Source organism: Oryzias latipes, chromosome 21 (genome assembly GCF_053564925.1).
Source record: "Oryzias latipes strain Hd-rR chromosome 21, Olatipes_Hd-rR_3.1".
Lineage (NCBI taxonomy): Eukaryota > Metazoa > Chordata > Actinopteri > Beloniformes > Adrianichthyidae > Oryzias > Oryzias latipes.
Window position 1 is genome coordinate 29,494,205 of NC_136257.1, and position 18,873 is coordinate 29,513,077.

General features: G+C 42.4%; 1 protein-coding gene across 1 annotated transcript; it reads left to right on the forward strand.

Moving 5' to 3' along the window:
• The first annotated feature begins 260 nt into the window (after nucleotides 1–260).
• zgc:162396 (putative methyltransferase DDB_G0268948) lies at nucleotides 261–18,668 on the forward strand. Its single transcript, XM_078939469.1, has 6 exons — nucleotides 261–403; nucleotides 495–655; nucleotides 17,064–17,280; nucleotides 18,091–18,191; nucleotides 18,279–18,416; nucleotides 18,492–18,668. Exons 1-6 carry the CDS (start codon nucleotides 293–295, stop codon nucleotides 18,580–18,582), a joined length of 819 nt encoding a protein of 272 aa, XP_078795595.1. The 5' UTR covers nucleotides 261–292; the 3' UTR covers nucleotides 18,583–18,668.
• The last annotated feature ends 205 nt before the right edge of the window (nucleotides 18,669–18,873 follow it).

The window sequence follows — 18,873 nt, forward strand, 5'->3', positions numbered from 1 at the left end:
GTGAAAACATTGGTCAGTGCTAAAAGATACTGCAGTTCTCTGCGTCTTTTCAAACTTCTGGTCAAGTTCCTGCTTGTTCCTTTCTCCTTGAATAGAGGGACTGGGATCCCTTTCATGTCAGTTAAGTGTCTGGAAACAATGAAAGTAAGAATGTGTGGCCGGTAAAGAAGTTCAAGAAATTCAGACAAACACTAATTCGGTCAAACTTTGGTCACCAGGCGAAGCAGCTTTGAAGAGGTCAGAGATATCACAGCTGGCAACAGTCCAAAGAGAGCAGGAAAAAAAAGGCTCAATGGCATACCGACTTTTTGAAGGGAAGGAACACGCTTCTGTCTACCAGAAGTACCGATTCAGCCCTCCAGCAGGGCTCACAGACCTTATCATTCAGTACTTGGACAAAAAGGTTTGTCCTGAATGGACTTTTCTTTGCATTTAAGGCTCTTAGTTGAGGTGATGCTTGGCTTCTATTGACTGCATTTGTTTTACACCCACAGAAAGGGCCGCCACATGAGCTGGCAGTGGATCTTGGATGTGGGACGGGTCAGAACACCCGACTCCTGGCTCCACACTTCAAAGAAGTCGTCGGCATCGACATCAGCGAGAGTCAACTGGGGGAGGCCAGAGCTGTGCCAGGGTTCTCCAACATCACATACAAGTATGGTCATGGGGGGGGTGGAGGAAAACCCAAACGCAGGAAGCTCTGGGTCAAAAATCCTTTCAGAGAAGAAACGATGAACAGAAGTAAAACAAACGACAGAAACAAAAGCATTAAACTGATCAATGAAAAATACCAAACAATATTAAAAGCTGGTGCAAAAGAGACTAAATCTAAATTAAAGCTACAAGTAGCATTTAGCGGGCCCGAGCACGTGCCACCGCCTGGCACGAGCGACCGCCCCGTGAGCAACGCCCTGCTCGAGCCATTCTCGTCGTTTTTTCTTGTCCATTCTGGAGCTCCAAGCTAATGTTAATATGACAGCAGCCTGTGGGGGGGGGGGGGGGGGGACTATAATCTGTTGCCTTAAAGGACAAAGACTTTTGCATATAGCATGAAAAAAATTCTTAAATCTAAGCCTCGTTTAGACCTGCTCATTTTCTCATCAAGTAGAAGAAGGTTTTTATCAGATTAAGAAACAAGCAATGATGATAATTGCTATCACTGTTCCTAAGAATGAGAACAATAGAACTCATTCAATTTCCACTACAATGTCTAGATGAGTGTCAGCTATGTCTGATAACTTGGCCAATTAGCTGGACCGGGATCTTACAACGTGCAGGTGGTTTAACGTCCAGTGTGATGAGTCTGTGGACGGCAACAGTACAGCATAGCTTTTGGTTTCCACAAGAGAAGAATTCCTGACACATCTGCCCTAACAGACAACTACAAGAGGAGTTGAAATGTATAACACGGTGAAGGAGTTTTTGTGCAGAAAAAGGTACAATTAGAAAAGCTGGTAGCCATACCTGCAGACGGGGCTCCTGCTATGATTGACCGACAAACAGGTTTCATCACTCACTGTAAAGCTGACCAAGACTTTCCAAAATGTCTGCATTACTGCTGCTTCTTTCACCAGTAGGCCTTATGTGCAGAAGTGATTGGCTCTGGACATATAATGACTCCTATTGTGAAAATCATAAAAAACCTCAGCTGCAAAGCAAAACAGAACAGGATTTTTAAGGTGCTATTGGTGGAGATATCTGCTGAATATGGTGAATATGAATATGGTGAATCTGAACTTGTATTCTTGACTGACATTACTGGAAAACTAAACCACTTGATCTGCGAGCTGCAAGACATTGGCAAAACTATTTTTTTTTGACCAGCCTGCCTGAGCCAGTGTTTTTCTTGTGGGGATCTTTTCTGCCAGGGCTTTCCAGCTTGGTCAGTGGATGTTGCTGCAGTTGTCTCCCTTGCTGGGACAGCTGGAGTTAAACACAGCGGCCTCACAGCTGTGAAGTGGACCCCGTTGCTGTCCCAGTCTGGATGGGCACTGTGGCGATGTTCCAATGGCCAGGCTGGCTCCTGGTATAAAGAGATTCCCAATTACCATTTCCTAACCGCAGAGCCAAGGATGTGTTTACATGTTTAGGTCAAAAATGTGATGAACAGCTTCATGTTGTCTATTGATGTAAGTTTAAACCTAAACATGTTTCCCTGTTACTAATCCAGTTGATGTGGTTCTCCATCTGTGTCTAGGTGATAGAAAAGCATTTTTTTATATTTAGAGCTCCAAGCAAACAAACAGTTGTCTATATAAGAGCTTTTACAATTGTGGACTTTTAGCAGGTCTCTGAATACATGTGACCAATGTATGGTGGATTTTCACAGACTTTGTGTAAAACTGAAGGTGACAGAGACTTTGGAGAAGTGGCTACATTGCTCTGGACTTCTTTGTTTCATCCACAGAAGAGTAAAATATGTGATTGATTTTGAAAAGCTGCTGAAAAATGTATCTTTTTAAAATTGCAATTTCTAATTTGGGTTTTACATTTTGTGTTCCATTTTTTGTGATTGTATTAGAAAGATTTGTTATTTATTTGGTGTTTAAAGGTGGTACATAATGTATATACATAATCTTCTTAGAGACATTTGCTATGTGTTGTGTTTGTTGTCGTTGTAGTTTAATTTCTTTGGATGTATTGAAAGGAAATGAAAAGAAGTTGCAGCATTGATTAAAAAAGCATAAAAGAGACATTTACTGTCTGATGTTACATCTGTAGGAGTGTACTGAGGCTGGGTTTTGTTTTGGAGCACATTCATATATTTTGTTTGTAAAAAAAAAAAAGATAAAATATAAAGTTAATTGTATTTTGGATGAATAAAAAAGCAATGATTAGTGCTAAGGATGTATAAAAGACAAACAAAACAAAGGAAATTGCTGTATTTTAGTGTTGAACTAGGCTTTCTAACTGTTCTACTTTCTGTCTGCCACTCCTGGCTAATTTACATGTGAGCACACAGCCGGGGGTTGGGGGGGGGGCTAACTCCACTCCTGCAGCAGGGGAGACTGATGAAAAGCTTGAGGATGTAAGATTGAATAAATAAAATCCTAGAGTTGACCAGTTCATTTTATAAATGTAAATATTTTTTATTTTGGTGCTGATAAACTAAACAGATGTTATGATAAAAATATTTGCTTGAGTCAAAATGTCCAAAAATTTGCTTTCAGCACAATAGGGTGATTAAGGTGGTTAAATGTTTCTCGTACGTATAGTGCTGCTTTTCAAACATGGAGCTTTGTAGGACGCATCTAATTCTGAAATCTCAGCTTCCTGAGACAAACGGCTGATTTCCTATGAAGCTTGATTATATGATCATGCTTCATGATCATTTATGAACATATATAGCTCGTCCAAAATTGTCATATCCATGGGTTCAGAATGGAAGTTTCATCAAATCTATTTAATTTCAGTGAGATCAGACAAGGAATGTGAACGTGAGAGCAACATTTGTGCATGGCGAGATACCCAACTTCGCCGCTCTGTCACGACCACACCCCCGCGTTGAAAGATTTGTTTTTCATCAGAGTAAACTTCAATGGTTTTTCAACAGGTGGACGTCATTTTGAGGTGTGTTTGCTCATCCTACTTGGAGCAGTGATGCTCCAAGTAAAACATGTCATTTCCTGTTGCCAACAGGTGGCGCTACACCTGTTTCGGATTTTTCCACTGCAGATGTGTTCAAAGTCAGACTACAATCATGCACAACAAATTTGGATCAGATTAGATTATTTATGGCTGAGTAATGGCCATTTTTCTTTTCATGGCGTGATTTCGAAACGACCTCAAATTTTGACGCGCCGCCACGGTCACAAACAACCGTAAAAACTTAAAAGCTTCGCAATTTAAGATCGGACATGTGTTTAGTTTACAAAACCAAAGTTTGGAGTCATTGTTCAAAAATCTCTAGGAGGAGTTCGTTCTAGAACGAGGCCTGCAAATGACCAAAATACAGCAAAAATGACATATTGACACCAATATAGCAGACTTCCTGTGCGACTGACAGCTTGGTCCCAAGAGACTTTTTTGTAGGTTTCTATCTGATGAACATGTCCTGTAAAAATCAAGCTTGTATGTTAAAGAACATGGCGGGGCTCTCAAAAACAAACATGGTAGGTGGCGCTATTGAGCCGTTTTTTGTTCACCCATGCAAGTGCTGTGTATCTAAGTTGGAGATATGTAAGAGGCCTCTCATTCTGAAATCTCAGCCTCGTGATACAAACGGCTGATTTTTTATGAATTTTTAATTATCTGACTGCAACGCAATCAACCACTTCCTGTTTGGTGGTGGCTTGCGCAGGCACCGTCAGGTGTACACCCATGAAACTTTAGACGATGAGAGAAGACCCTTATGAGTATCTCCTGTTGTAATTTTATGAATGTCGGACAAAGCACAGAGAAAAGATAGGTCAGAATGTGACATAAAATGTATTTGTCAATATCTAGGTGGCGCTATGGAGCTCGTCCAAGATTGTCATATCCATTGGTTCAGAATGGAAGCCTCATCACCTCTATTGAATTTCAGTGAGATTGGACAAGGAATGTGCACGTGAGAGCAACTTTTGTGTGCATGGCGAGACGCCCAACTTCGCCGCTCTGTCACGACCACACCCCCGCATTGAAAGTTATGGCTTTTTATCAGAGTAAACTTCAATGGCTTTTCAACAGGTGGACATCATTTTGAGGTGTGTCGGCTCATCCTACTTGGAGCAGTGATGCTCCAAGTAAAACATGTCATTTCCTTTTACCAGCAGGTGGCGCTACACTTGTTCTGGATTTTTCCACTTCTGATGTGTTCAGAGTCAGACTACAATCATGCATATCAATTTTGGATCAGATTGGATTTTGCATGGCTGAGTAATGGCCATTTTTCTTTTCATGGCGTGTTTTCAAAATGACCTCCATTTTCGACGCGCCGCCACGGTCACAAACATCCGTAAAAACTTAAAAGCTTCGCAATTTAACATCGGACATGTGTTTAGTTTACAAAACCAAAGTTTGGAGTCATTATTCACAAATCTCTAGGAGGAGTTCGTTCTAGAGCGAGGCCTGCAAATGTCCAAAATGGAGCAAAAATGACATATTGACCTCAATATATCAGACTTCCTGTGCGAGTGACAGGTGGGTCCTTTCAGACTTTTTTGTAGGTCTCCATCTGAAGAACATGCCCTGTAAAAATCAAGCTTGTACGTTAAAGCGTATGCGGGGCGTCGGGACAAAAGTCACTGTAGGTGGCGCTATCGAGCCGTTTTTCTGCGCCCATGCCAATCTCCTATAAAATACGAAATTTTTCGCGACTCCTGATGTGTGTGCCAAATTTGGTGAGTTTTGGGGTATGTTAAAGGCCTCAAAAAGGCGACTCTTCCGGTAGAATAATAATAATAATAATAATAATAATAATTAAAGCTACAAGTAGCATTTAGCGGGCCCGAGCACGTGCGACCGCCTGGCACGAGCGACCGCCCCGTGAGCAACGCCCTGCTCGAGCCATTCTCGTCGTTTTTTCTTGTCCATTCTGGAGCTCCAAGCTATTGTTAATACGACAGCAGCCTGGGGGGGGGGGGGGGGGGGCTGTAATCTGTTGCCTTAAGGGACAAAGACTTTTGCATATAGCATGAAAAAAATTCAAGCAATGATGATAATTGCTATCACTGTCCCTAAGGATGAGAACAATAGAACTCATTCAATTTCCACTACAATGTCTAGATGAGTGTCAGCTATGTCTGATAACTTGGCCAATTAGCTGGACCGGGATCTTGCAAAGTGCAGGTGGTTAACGTCCAGTGTGATGAGTCTGTGGACGGCAACAGTACAGCATAGCTTTTGGTTTCCACAAGAGAAGAACTCCTGACACATCTGCCCTAACAGACAACTACAAGAGGAGTTGAAATGTATAACACGGTGAAGGAGTTTTTGTGCAGAAAAAGGTACAATTAGAAAAGCTGGTAGCAGTGACTGCAGATGGGACTCCTGCTATGATCAATAGACAAACAGGTTTCATCACTCACCGTAAAGCTGACCCAGACTTTCCAAAATGTCTGCATTACTGCTGCGTCATTCACCAGCAGGCCTTATGTGCAGAAGTGATTGGCTCTGGACATATAATGACTCTTATTCTGAAAATCGTAAACAACCTCAGCTGCAAAGCAAAACAGCACAGGATTTTTAAGGTGCTATTGGAGGAGATGTCTGTTGAATATGGTGAATATGAACATTGTGAATCTGAACTTGCATTCTTGACTGACATTACTGGAAAACTAAACCACTTGATCTGCGAGCTGCAAGACAATGGCAAAACTATTTTTTTTGACCAGCCTGCCTGAGCCAGTGTTTTTCTTGTGGGGATCTTTTCTGCCAGGGCTTGTCAGCTTGGTCAGTGGATGTTGCTGCAGTTGTCTACCTTGCTGGGACAGCTGGAGTTAAACACAGCAGCTCACGGCTCTGAAGTGGACCCCGTTGCTGTCCCAGTCTGGATGGGCACTGTGGCGATGTTCCAATGGCCAGGCTGGCTCCTGGTATAAAGAGATTCCCAAATACCATTTCCTAACCGCAGAGCCAAGGATGTGTTTACATGTTTAGGTCAAAAATGTGATGGACAGCTTCATGTTGTCTAAACATGCCACCCTGTTATTAATCCAGTTGATATGGTTCTCCATCTGTGTCTAGGTGATAGAAAAGCATTTTTTTTTATATTTAGAGCTCTAAGCAAACAAACAGTTGTCTATATAAAAGAGCTTTTACAATTGTGCACTTTTAGCAGGTCTCTGAGTTCATGTGACCAATGTATGGTGGATTTTCACAGACCTTGTTTAAAACTGAAGGTGAGAGAGACTTAGAGAAATGGCTTCATTGTTCTGGAGTTCTTTGTTTCATCCACAGAAGTGTAGAATTGGTGATTGATTTTGAAAAGCTGCTGAAAAAAGTATCTTTTTCAAATTGCAATTTCTAACTTGGGTTTTACATTTTGTGTTCCATTTTTTGTGCTTTAATTGGGAAGCATTTGTTATTTGTTTGGTGTTTTTAAGGTTCTGCAAATATACACATCATTTTTTAGAGACATTTGTTATCAGTTGTGTTTGTTGATTTGTAGTTTAATTTCATTGGATGTATAGATGTCGTGTGGGGGGGAGGCTCGAGAGCAGGTAGGACCCAGGCGCAGAGACGGGAGGCAAACGGGTTCAGGGCAAGTGGGTTTATTTAACTAACAAAAAGCGCTGCAGAGCAGGATGACAAAACTAAAAACAAAAATTTACTGTGGCATGGCAAGGGACATGGACGCCAGACAAGAAGACGTGATCAACATGAGCAGAAGTTAATGGACCAGCACAGGAGGAAGGCAGAGACAAGACTTATATACAGACAGGGCAGACAAGACACAGGTGAACACGATTAGGGCAGATGGGGACCAAAGGAAGTAAAACTCAAGAAACATGACAAGACAGGAAACCTTTCAAAATAAAACAGGAAACAGAACCAAACAAGACAGAACAAGAACTAAAGCGAAAAAAAAGACAACAAACTGAAACCATGACAATAGAAAGGAAAAGAAGTTCAAACATTGATTATAAAAAAGGATATAAGAGATAAAAAAAAAAGAAAAAGGAAAAGAAAAAAGATAAAATATTGATTTAATTGCATTTTGAATGAATAAAAAACAATGATTAATAGAATCAGAATCAGAATCAGGAATCAGAAAAAGTTTTATTGCCAGGTTCAGTAGAGCGCACTTTACAAAACGAGGAATTTGACTTGGTGTATAGTGCAATTAAGAATAAGTTAAAAATTAAGTTAACAACAACAACACACTATATACAGTAGAGTAAGGTGAATTAAAGTGGGAGCACAGATGGGCTGGGATGGTGGGGCCTGTAAGTGGCACCGACAGTCCTTTGGTGGGCGGGGGGTGGAGGGGGGGTCACCTGGGGGAGTTGGGGTTCTGTTCAGCAGGCTGGCTGCAGTGGGGAAGAAGCTGTTCTTGTGGCGCGAGGTCCTGGTCCTGATGGACCGGAGCCTCTTGCCAGAAGGGAGGGGCCGAAAGAGATTATGTCCTGGATGAGAGGGGTTGGCTACAATCCTGGCTGCCCGCCTCCAGGTCCTGGAGATGTGCAGCTCCTGGAGAGACGGGAGGTGGCAGCCGATCACCTTCTCTGCTGAGTGGATGACGCGTTGCAGCTTGGCCTTGTCTCTGGCCGTGGCCGCAGCGAACCAGACTGTGATGGAGGACGTGAGGGTGGATTCGATGATGGCGGTGTAAAAGTCTACCAGCATCTTTTCAGGGAGGTGAAACTTCTTCAGCTGCCTCAGGAAGTACATCCTCTGCTGGACCTTCTTAGTGATGGAGCTGATGTTCTGCTCCCACTTGAGGTCCTGGCTGATGATGGTTCCCAGGAAGCAGAAGGACTCCACAGAGGTCACCGGGGAGTCACAGAGGATGACAGGGGGGAGGGGGGCTGGGGCCTTCCTGAAGTCCACTGTCATCTCCACTGTCTTCAGAGCATTAAGCTCCAGGTTGTTAGCGCTGCACTATGACACCAGCCTGGCTATTTAACTCCTGTAGGCCGACTCATCTCCGTCAGAGATGAGGCCGATGAGTGTGGTGTCGTCAGCAAACTTCAGGAGTTTGACAGACAGGTGACCAGCTGTGCAGCTGTTTGTGTACAGGGAGAGTAACAGGGGTGAAAGGACACAGCCCTGGGGGGATCCGGTGCTTGTGGTCCGAGTATCTGAGACGAGCTTCCCCAGCCTCACATACTGCTGTCTGTCCGTCAGGAAGTCTGTGATCCACCTGCAGGTGGAGTCAGGCACATTCATCTTGGAGAGTTTTTAATACTAAAGATTTATGAAAGACATACCGAAAAAATATGTCTTTCAGTGTTTAACTGGCTGTCTTTGGATTATGCATGCCTGAGTAATGGCCATTCTTACTTCTCATCTCTCTGTTCACTGCTTGCTAATTTACATAGCAGGGGTCCCAGCAGGAGGGGGCGGGGTTGTAACACGACTCCTTCAGCAGAGCCAGGCTGAGAGAGGCTTTGACATGTAAGATGTTAGATGTTAGAATGCCAGATGTTAGAATGACCAGTTCATTTTATATCTATGAAAATATTCAGGTAGCTATGGGACATGTTTAGCTATAGGTCTGTGAAAATTGGTGTCGATTGTTGAAACATAAGTTACCATAAAAAAATGTTTGTTTGGAGTCTAGACAGATTTAACACAGGTTTTTGGATGAAAAAGGATTTTTTATAAATCATCTGTTACACTTTTAAGTCTGAAAAAAATATGGAAGGCAGCAAACACAGATCCCTACCGTTTTTAATTTTTTTGTGCTGATATTTGAAAGATAAGTTATGCAAAAAAATAGGTGTTTGCAGTTTTGCCTAAAAAGACGTTTTCGGACCTTTTTGGATGAAATGTTGAATAAAAGTTCACCTGTAACTTCAATAATTCTGAATTTTTTTAGGAAGCAGTAGCACATAAATGCCTATGAAAGTTGAATTCTTGGTGCTGATAACCTAAACATAATTTATGCTAAAAATCTTTGTTCAGTCCAAAATTTCATTAAAAAAATCAAGTGATGAAGTTTCTCGTAGACCCTATAGTGTTACATATCAAAGCTGGAGGTTATTAAAGGCATCTAATTCTGAAATCTCAGCTTCCTGAGACAAACGGCTGATTTATAATAAATTTCTATTATTTGGGTGCACATAATCGACCACTTCCTGTTACGCAGGCACCGTCAGGTGTACACCCATGAAACTTTACATGATGAGAGAAGACCCTTCTGAGTATCTCCAGTTTTAATTTCATGCACATCGGACAAAGCAAAGAGAAAATACAGGGCAGAATGTGCCCCATGCAATAACTAGGTGGCGCTATGGAGCTCGTCCAAGATTGTCATATCCATGGGTTCAGAATAGAAGCTTCATCATATCCATTGAATTTCAGTGAGATTGGACAAGGAATGTGCACGTGAGAGCAACTTTTGTGTGCATAGCGAGATGCCCAACTTTGCCGCTCTGTCACGACCACACCCCCGCATTGAAAGTTATGGTTTTTTGTCAGAGTAAACTTCAATGGCTTTTCAACAGGTGGACGTCATTTTCAGGTGTGTCGGCTCATCCTACTCGGAGTAGTGATGCTCCAAGTAAAACATGTCATTTCCTCTTGCCAGCAGGTGGCGCTACACTTTTTCCAGATTCTTTCACTGCAGATGTGTTCAGAGTAAGACTACAATCATGCATATCAATTTTGGATCAGATTGGATTTTGCATGGCTGAGTAATGGCCATTTTTCTTTTCATGGCGTGTTTTCGAAACGACCTCCAATTTTGACGCGCCGCCATGGTCACAAACATCCATAAAAACTTAAAAGCTTCGCAATTTAACATCGGACATGTGTCTAGTTTACACAACCAAAGTTTGAAGTCATTACTCCAAAATCTCTAGGAGGAGTTCGTTCTAGAGCGAGGCCTGCAAATGTCCAAAATGAAGCAAAAATGACATATTGACCTCAATATATCAGACTTCCTGTGCGAGTGACAGGTGGGTCCTTTCAGACTTTTTTGTAAGTCTCCATCTGAAGAACATGCCCTGTAAAAATCAAGCTTGTACGTTAAAGCGTATGCGGGGCGTCGGGACAAAAGTCACTGTAGGTGGCGCTATCGAGCCGTTTTTGTGCGCCCATGCCAATCTCCTATAAAATACGAAATTTTTCGCGACTCCTGATGTGTGTGCCAAATTTGGTGAGTTTTGGGGTATGTTAAAGGCCTCAAAAAGGCGACTCTTCCGGTAGAATAATAATAATAATAATAATAATAATAAACATTCGAATTACAATAGGGTCCTTGCACTCCGTGCTCGGGCCCTAATAATAATTAAAGCTACAAGTAGCATTTAGCGGGCCCGAGCACGTGCGACCGCACGGCACGAGCGACCGCCCCGTGAGCAACACCCTGCTCGAGCCATTCTCGTCGTTTTTTCTTGTCCATTCTGGAGCTCCAAGCTATTGTTAATACGACAGCAGCCTGGGGGGGGGGGGGGGGCTGTAATCTGTTGCCTTAAGGGACAAAGACTTTTGCATATAGCATGAAAAAAATTCAAGCAATGATGATAATTGCTATCACTGTCCCTAAGGATGAGAACAATAGAACTCATTCAATTTCCACTACAATGTCTAGATGAGTGTCAGCTATGTCTGATAACTTGGCCAATTAGCTGGACCGGGATCTTGCAAAGTGCAGGTGGTTAACGTCCAGTGTGATGAGTCTGTGGACGGCAACAGTACAGCATAGCTTTTGGTTTCCACAAGAGAAGAACTCCTGACACATCTGCCCTAACAGACAATTACAAGAGGAGTTGAAATGTATAACACGGTGAAGGAGTTTTTGTGCAGAAAAAGGTACAATTAGAAAAGCTGGTAGCAGTGACTGCAGATGGGACTCCTGCTATGATCAATAGACAAACAGGTTTCATCACTCACTGTAAAGCTGAACCAGACTTTCCAAAATGTCTGCATTACTGCTGCGTCATTCACCAGCAGGCCTTATGTGCAGAAGTGATTGGCTCTGGACATATAATGACTCTTATTCTGAAAATCGTAAACAACCTCAGCTGCAAAGCTAAACAGCACAGGATTTTTAAGGTGCTATTGGAGGAGATGTCTGTTGAATATGGTGAATATGAACATTGTGAATCTGAACTTGCATTCTTGACTGACATTACTGGAAAACTAAACCACTTGATCTGCGAGCTGCAAGACAATGGCAAAACTATTTTTTTTTGACCAGCCTGCCTGAGCCAGTGTTTTTCTTGTGGGGATCTTTTCTGCCAGGGCTTGTCAGCTTGGTCAGTGGATGTTGCTGCAGTTGTCTCCCTTGCTGGGACAGCTGGAGTTAAACACAGCAGCTCACGGCTCTGAAGTGGACCCCGTTGCTGTCCCAGTCTGGATGGGCACTGTGGCGATGTTCCAATGGCCAGGCTGGCTCCTGGTATAAAGAGATTCCCAAATACCATTTCCTAACCGCAGAGCCAAGGATGTGTTTACATGTTTAGGTCAAAAATGTGATGGACAGCTTCATGTTGTCTAAACATGCCACCCTGTTATTAATCCAGTTGATATGGTTCTCCATCTGTGTCTAGGTGATAGAAAAGCATTTTTTTTTATATTTAGAGCTCTAAGCAAACAAACAGTTGTCTATATAAAAGAGCTTTTACAATTGTGCACTTTTAGCAGGTCTCTGAGTTCATGTGACCAATGTATGGTGGATTTTCACAGACCTTGTTTAAAACTGAAGGTGAGAGAGACTTAGAGAAATGGCTTCATTGTTCTGGAGTTCTTTGTTTCATCCACAGAAGAGTAGAATTGGTGATTGATTTTGAAAAGCTGCTGAAAAATGTATCTTTTTCAAATTGCAATTTCTAACTTGGGTTTTACATTTTGTGTTCCATTTTTTGTGCTTTAATTGGGAAGCATTTGTTATTTGTTTGGTGTTTTTAAGGTTCTGCAAATATACACATCATTTTTTAGAGACATTTGTTATCAGTTGTGTTTGTTGATTTGTAGTTTAATTTCATTGGATGTATAGATGTCGTGTGGGGGGGAGGCTCGAGAGCAGGTAGGACCCAGGCGCAGAGACGGGAGGCAAACGGGTTCAGGGCAAGTGGGTTTATTTAACTAACAAAAAGCGCTGCAGAGCAGGATGACAAAACTAAAAACAAAAACTTACTGTGGCTTGGCAAGGGACATGGACGCCAGACAAGAAGACGTGATCAACATGAGCAGAAGTTAATGGACCAGCACAGGAGGAAGGCAGAGACAAGACTTATATACAGACAGGGCAGACAAGACACAGGTGAACACGATTAGGGCAGATGGGGACCAAAGGAAGTAAAACTCAAGAAACATGACAAGACAGGAAACCTTTCAAAATAAAACAGGAAACAGAACCAAACAAGACAGAACAAGAACTAAAGCGAAAAAAAAGACAACAAACTGAAACCATGACAATAGAAAGGAAAAGAAGTTCAAACATTGATTATAAAAAAGGATATAAGAGATAAAAAAAAAGAAAAAGGAAAAGAAAAAAGATAAAATATTGATTTAATTGCATTTTGAATGAATAAAAAACAATGATTAATAGAATCAGAATCAGAATCAGAAATCAGAAAAAGTTTTATTGCCAGGTTCAGTAGAGTGCACTTTACAAAACGAGGAATTTGACTTGGTGTATAGTGCAATTAAGAATAAGTTAAAAATTAAGTTAACAACAACAACACACTATATACAGTAGAGTAAGGTGAATTAAAGTGGGAGCACAGATGGGCTGGGATGGTGGGGCCTGTAAGTGGCACCGACAGTCCTTTGGTGGGCGGGGGGGGGGAGGGGGGGTCACCTGGGGGAGTTGGGGTACTGTTCAGCAGGCTGACTGCAGTGGGGAAGAAGCTGTTCTTGTGGCGCGAGGTCCTGATGGACCGGAGCCTCTTGCCAGAAGGGAGGGGCCGAAAGAGATTATGTCCTGGATGAGAGGGGTTGGCTACAATCCTGGCTGCCCGCCTCCAGGTCCTGGAGATGTGCAGCTCCTGGAGAGACGGGAGGTGGCAGCCGATCACCTTCTCTGCTGAGTGGATGACGCGTTGCAGCTTGGCCTTGTCTCTGGCCGTGGCCGCAGCGAACCAGACTGTGATGGAGGACGTGAGGGTGGATTCGATGATGGCGGTGTAAAAGTCTACCAGCATCTTTTCAGGGAGGTGAAACTTCTTCAGCTGCCTCAGGAAGTACATCCTCTGCTGGACCTTCTTAGTGATGGAGCTGATGTTCTGCTCCCACTTGAGGTCCTGGCTGATGATGGTTCCCAGGAAGCAGAAGGACTCCACAGAGGTCACCGGGGAGTCACAGAGGATGACAGGGGGGAGGGGGGCTGGGGCCTTCCTGAAGTCCACTGTCATCTCCACTGTCTTCAGAGCATTAAGCTCCAGGTTGTTAGCGCTGCACTATGACACCAGCCTGGCTATTTCACTCCTGTAGGCCGACTCATCTCCGTCAGAGATGAGGCCGATGAGTGTGGTGTCGTCAGCAAACTTCAGGAGTTTGACAGACAGGTGACCAGCTGTGCAGCTGTTTGTGTACAGGGAGAGTAACAGGGGTGAAAGGACACAGCCCTGGGGGGATCCGGTGCTTGTGGTCCGAGTATCTGAGACGAGCTTCCCCAGCCTCACATACTGCTGTCTGTCCGTCAGGAAGTCTGTGATCCACCTGCAGGTGGAGTCAGGCACATTCATCTTGGAGAGTTTTTAATACTAAAGATGTATGAAAGACATACCGAAAAAATATGTCTTTCAGTGTTTAACTGGCTGTCTTTGGATTATGCATGCCTGAGTAATGACCATTCTTACTCCTCATCTCTCTGTTCACTGCTTGCTAATTTACATAGCAGGGGTCCCAGCAGGAGGGGGCGGGGTTGTAACACGACTCCTTCAGCAGAGCCAGGCTGAGAGAGGCTTTGACATGTAAGATGTTAGATGTTAGAATGCCAGATGTTAGAATGACCAGTTCATTTTATATCTATATAAATATACAGGTAGCTATGGGACATGTTCAGCTTTAGGTCTGTGAAAATTGGTGTCGATTGTTGAAACATAAGTTACCATAAAAAAAATGTTTGTTTGGAGTCTAGACAGATTTAACACAGGTTTTTGGATGAAAAGGATTTTTTATAAATCATCTGTTACACTTTTAAGTCTGAAAAAAATATGGAAGGCAGCAAACACAGATCCCTACCGTTTTTAATTTTTTTGTGCTGATATTTGAAAGATAAGTTATGCAAAAAAATAGGTGTTTGCAGTTTTGCCTAAAAAGACGTTTTCGGACCTTTTTGGATGTAATGCTCTCTAAGATGTCACCTGTAACTTCAATCATTCTGAATTTTTTTAGGAAGCAGTAGCACATAAATGCCTATGAAAGTTGAATTCTTGGTGCTGATAACCTAAACAGAATTTATGCTAAAAATCTTTGTTCAGTCCAAAATTTCATTAAAAAAATCAAGTGATGAAGTTTCTCGTAGACCCTATAGTGTTACATATCAAAGCTGGAGGTTATTAAAGGCATCTAATTCTGAAATCTCAGCTTCCTGAGACAAACGGCTGATTTATAATAAATTTCTATTATTTGGGTGCACATAATCGACCACTTCCTGTTACGCAGGCACCGTCAGGTGTACACCCATGAAACTTTACATGATGAGAGAGGACCCTTCTGAGTATCTCCAGTTTTAATTTCATGCACATCGGACAAAGCAAAGAGAAAATACAGGGCAGAATGTGCCCAATGCAATAACTAGGTGGCGCTATAGAGCTCGTCCAAGATTGTCATATCCATGGGTTCAGAATAGAAGCTTCATCATATCCATTGAATTTCAGTGAGATTGGACAAGGAATGTGCACGTGAGAGCAACTTTTGTGTGCATAGCGAGATGCCCAACTTTGCCGCTCTGTCACGACCACACCCCCGCATTGAAAGTTATGGTTTTTTGTCAGAGTAAACTTCAATGGCTTTTCAACAGGTGGACGTCATTTTCAGGTGTGTCGGCTCATCCTACTCGGAGCAGTGATGCTCCAAGTCAAACATGTCATTTCCTCTTGCCAGCAGGTGGCGCTACACTTTTTCCAGATTCTTTCACTGCAGATGTGTTCAGAGTCAGACTACAATCATGCATATCAATTTTTGATCAGATTGGATTATGCATGGCTGAGTAATGGCCATTTTTCTTTTCATGGCGTGTTTTCGAAACAACGTCGAATTTCTACGCGCCGCCACGGTCACAAACTTCTGTAAAAACTTAAAAGCTTTGCAATTTAACATCGGACATGTGTCTAGTTTACAAAACCAAAGTTTGGAGTCATTATTCACAAATCTCTAGGAGGAGTTCGTTCTAGAAGGAGGCCTGCAAATGTCCAAAATAGAGCAAAAATGACATATTGACATCAATATAGCAGACTTCCTGTGCGACTGACAGCTTGGTACCTACAGACTTTTTTGTAGGTTTCCATCTGATGAACATGCCCTGAAAAAATCAAGCTTGTACGTTAAAGCGTATGCGGGGCGTCGGGACAAAAGTCAGTGTAGGTGGCGCTGTCGAGCCATTTTTGCGCACCCATGCCAATTTCTCATAAAATACGAAATTTTTCGCGACCCCTGATGTGTGTGCCAAATTTGGTGAGTTTTGGGGTATGTTAAAGGCCTCAAAAATGCGATTCTTCCGGCAGAAGAAAAATAATAATAATAATAATAAACCTAACAGATACAATAGGGTCCTTGCACTCCGTGCTCGGGCCCTAATAAACATTCGAATTACAATAGGGTCCTTGCACTCCGTGCTCGGGCCCTAATTAAACACAAAGGAAACTGACTGGTATTTTCTGCTGAAATAGTTTTTTCTAAGCTGCTGAAATCCGTAAGACCAGAACAACAACATGTACCTGATATTTATGGACAAGCTGCACAGTCAGCGAGCTGAAGGCTTACAAGAGCTGGAGCCATGTGGGCATCCAGACATGTTAAGTGCAGTTTATGTTTCTTTTTGACCCAAAAAGCCAACGTGCTCTCAGGCTGATCTGGAGGGAAAGTTGGGTGACAGTAGTCTGCTGACAAAGGATCATCATTCTCACAGCCCGGCTGTAAAATATTAACTTATATTGTTAAAAGTGTGAAGCATTACTTAAGATTGCATGAATACCTTCCCACGCTGCACATGCACAGACACGAGCAGAGTGGTCAGTGCACATTAGTAGTGTGTGTGGGTGTATGTGTGTGTGTATATATAGGGGCGGGGCCTGTCCAAACACACTCAAATACCAACATGCCTGTTGGCTCCAAACATTTTTCACATACAACAATATAACTACATCTCACACGCACATTCTCTGACACAAAAAGGTTCAAATATTATCTGCACTGCCCTGGCTGCTTGATCTTTGGCACAAACTTTGCAAGAAACTCAAGCAAGACACAATCTGTGTTTCATGCTGCTTCCACCAGACTTGACAGATGCGATCTTTCTGTTGCAGAACTGGAACAGCAGAGAAGCTTCCGTTTCCAGACGGTTCCGTTGACCTTTTGGCAGCAGCTTCAGCCGCTCACTGGTTTGATGTGCCAAAGTTCTTGGCGGAGGCAAATCGGGTTCTGAAACCCGGGGGCTGCATGGCTCTGCTGGGCTTTGGTGATAACTGCCCCAAATTTACCTACAAGGACTGTGGGGACAAACTCAACTCCATTTATCAAGAGGTACGTTCACAGCCCTGGATGAGGCTGTAAATATGTCCTGTGTTGTAAAATTGTTCAGAATTACTGAAAAGAATAAATAAACTGTGGGAAAAAAGTATTTTGATGATTAAGAACATAATTTCATTAGAGAAGACAGGGGCAAAGTTCTTTAAAAATGTTCTGTGAAACTGATAACGTCTATATTTTATTCTTTTTACGATGAGTCGCGAAGCTAATGAAGCATGTGAGAATTGGTTACTGTCAACTTTTTTGCTCGAATGTAGTTAAATCTTAGGGTTGTAATTTAAAGCAATTAAACTTGCGAAATGCAAACACATACTCTTATCAGGCTGTTTTTGGTTTTTCAAAAGACCCTGATCTTTTAGTCTGCATGACAGTAGATCCGGTCGTTAAAATAATCGTACATTTTGTGAAACAAATTTGGTATGGATGTACCTTAGGATCCTCTTTTTCAGAAATGCATGTTAGCCATGAGAAAATCCAAGATTTAAAACAATTGAGAGTATGGCGGCCACCATTTTGGATTTTTTTTGTGGCTAATTTGCTTTTCTGAAAGAGGCCATCCTAAGGTACATCTAGGCCAAATTTAGTGCTTGTACCACAAAATGCACGACTTGTCTGAAATATCAACCAAACCAGGGCTGCTATGATGTTTGTTTGCACCATCAAGTAAATCGGGCTCCACAACATGGTAGCTATTAAGCTCCATACCTTTGGCACAAAGTATTTGATCGGACAAACAACAAGGATAACTTGTAACCCAAGGATAAATAATTTAGAGAACAAACTTTCGTATAAACGGACTTTCAGGTGAAGGATGTGCTGAGGCCCTACACAACAAAGCCAGTTATCGAGTCTGAGAGCAAGCTGGAGGGTCTCTTCAAGGCAATTCCTTTTCCAGACAAGGAGAGGTGAGAGCATCATGGGTAAATCTGGTGGGGTTTTTCTTTTCTACAATGCAAGGTCATTTTTTTATTTTTTATTTATCAAATGATTAGGATTGAGAATTTTCCCCTCAAATTGACCATCTCTGTGGAGGACTTGATTGGCTTCATCAGCAGCTGGTCCATGTTCCAGACTTACCGATCCGAAGACCCCACTGGAGCTGAAAACCTACTGCTCAGCACAGAAAAGAGGTTGGTAAATCCAACTCGCCCACAAACACACCCTAAATTCAGACCATGCTTGGTCATTTGTTGTTCTGCTCGCAGGTTCCTGCAGGAGATGGGCGTCACTTCCCCTGAAGCAGAAGTTGTGCGCGACTGGGAATATTTCTGTGTTCTGGCATCCAAGCCAGTCTAACTCTGTACCATATAAGTTTATTCCTAAGAGGAGATGAACCTGCAACAAAGAAGAAGAATAAAATAAAACTTTATAACCACCCTTGAGATGAATGTCAATTTCCTGTAAAAGGAAGGAACAATCAATTAATGTTGTTGTCTTTAATGAAAACTATTGGAGCTGTTATAAAATGCTCTGTGGAAAAAGTTAACTGATTGATAAATTAAAATTTTGCCCGAACTAGATATTCATTAAACTGAATTTAATCTGTTTTGTTCCTGTCACTGAACCATTTAATCTTGATGACGAAAG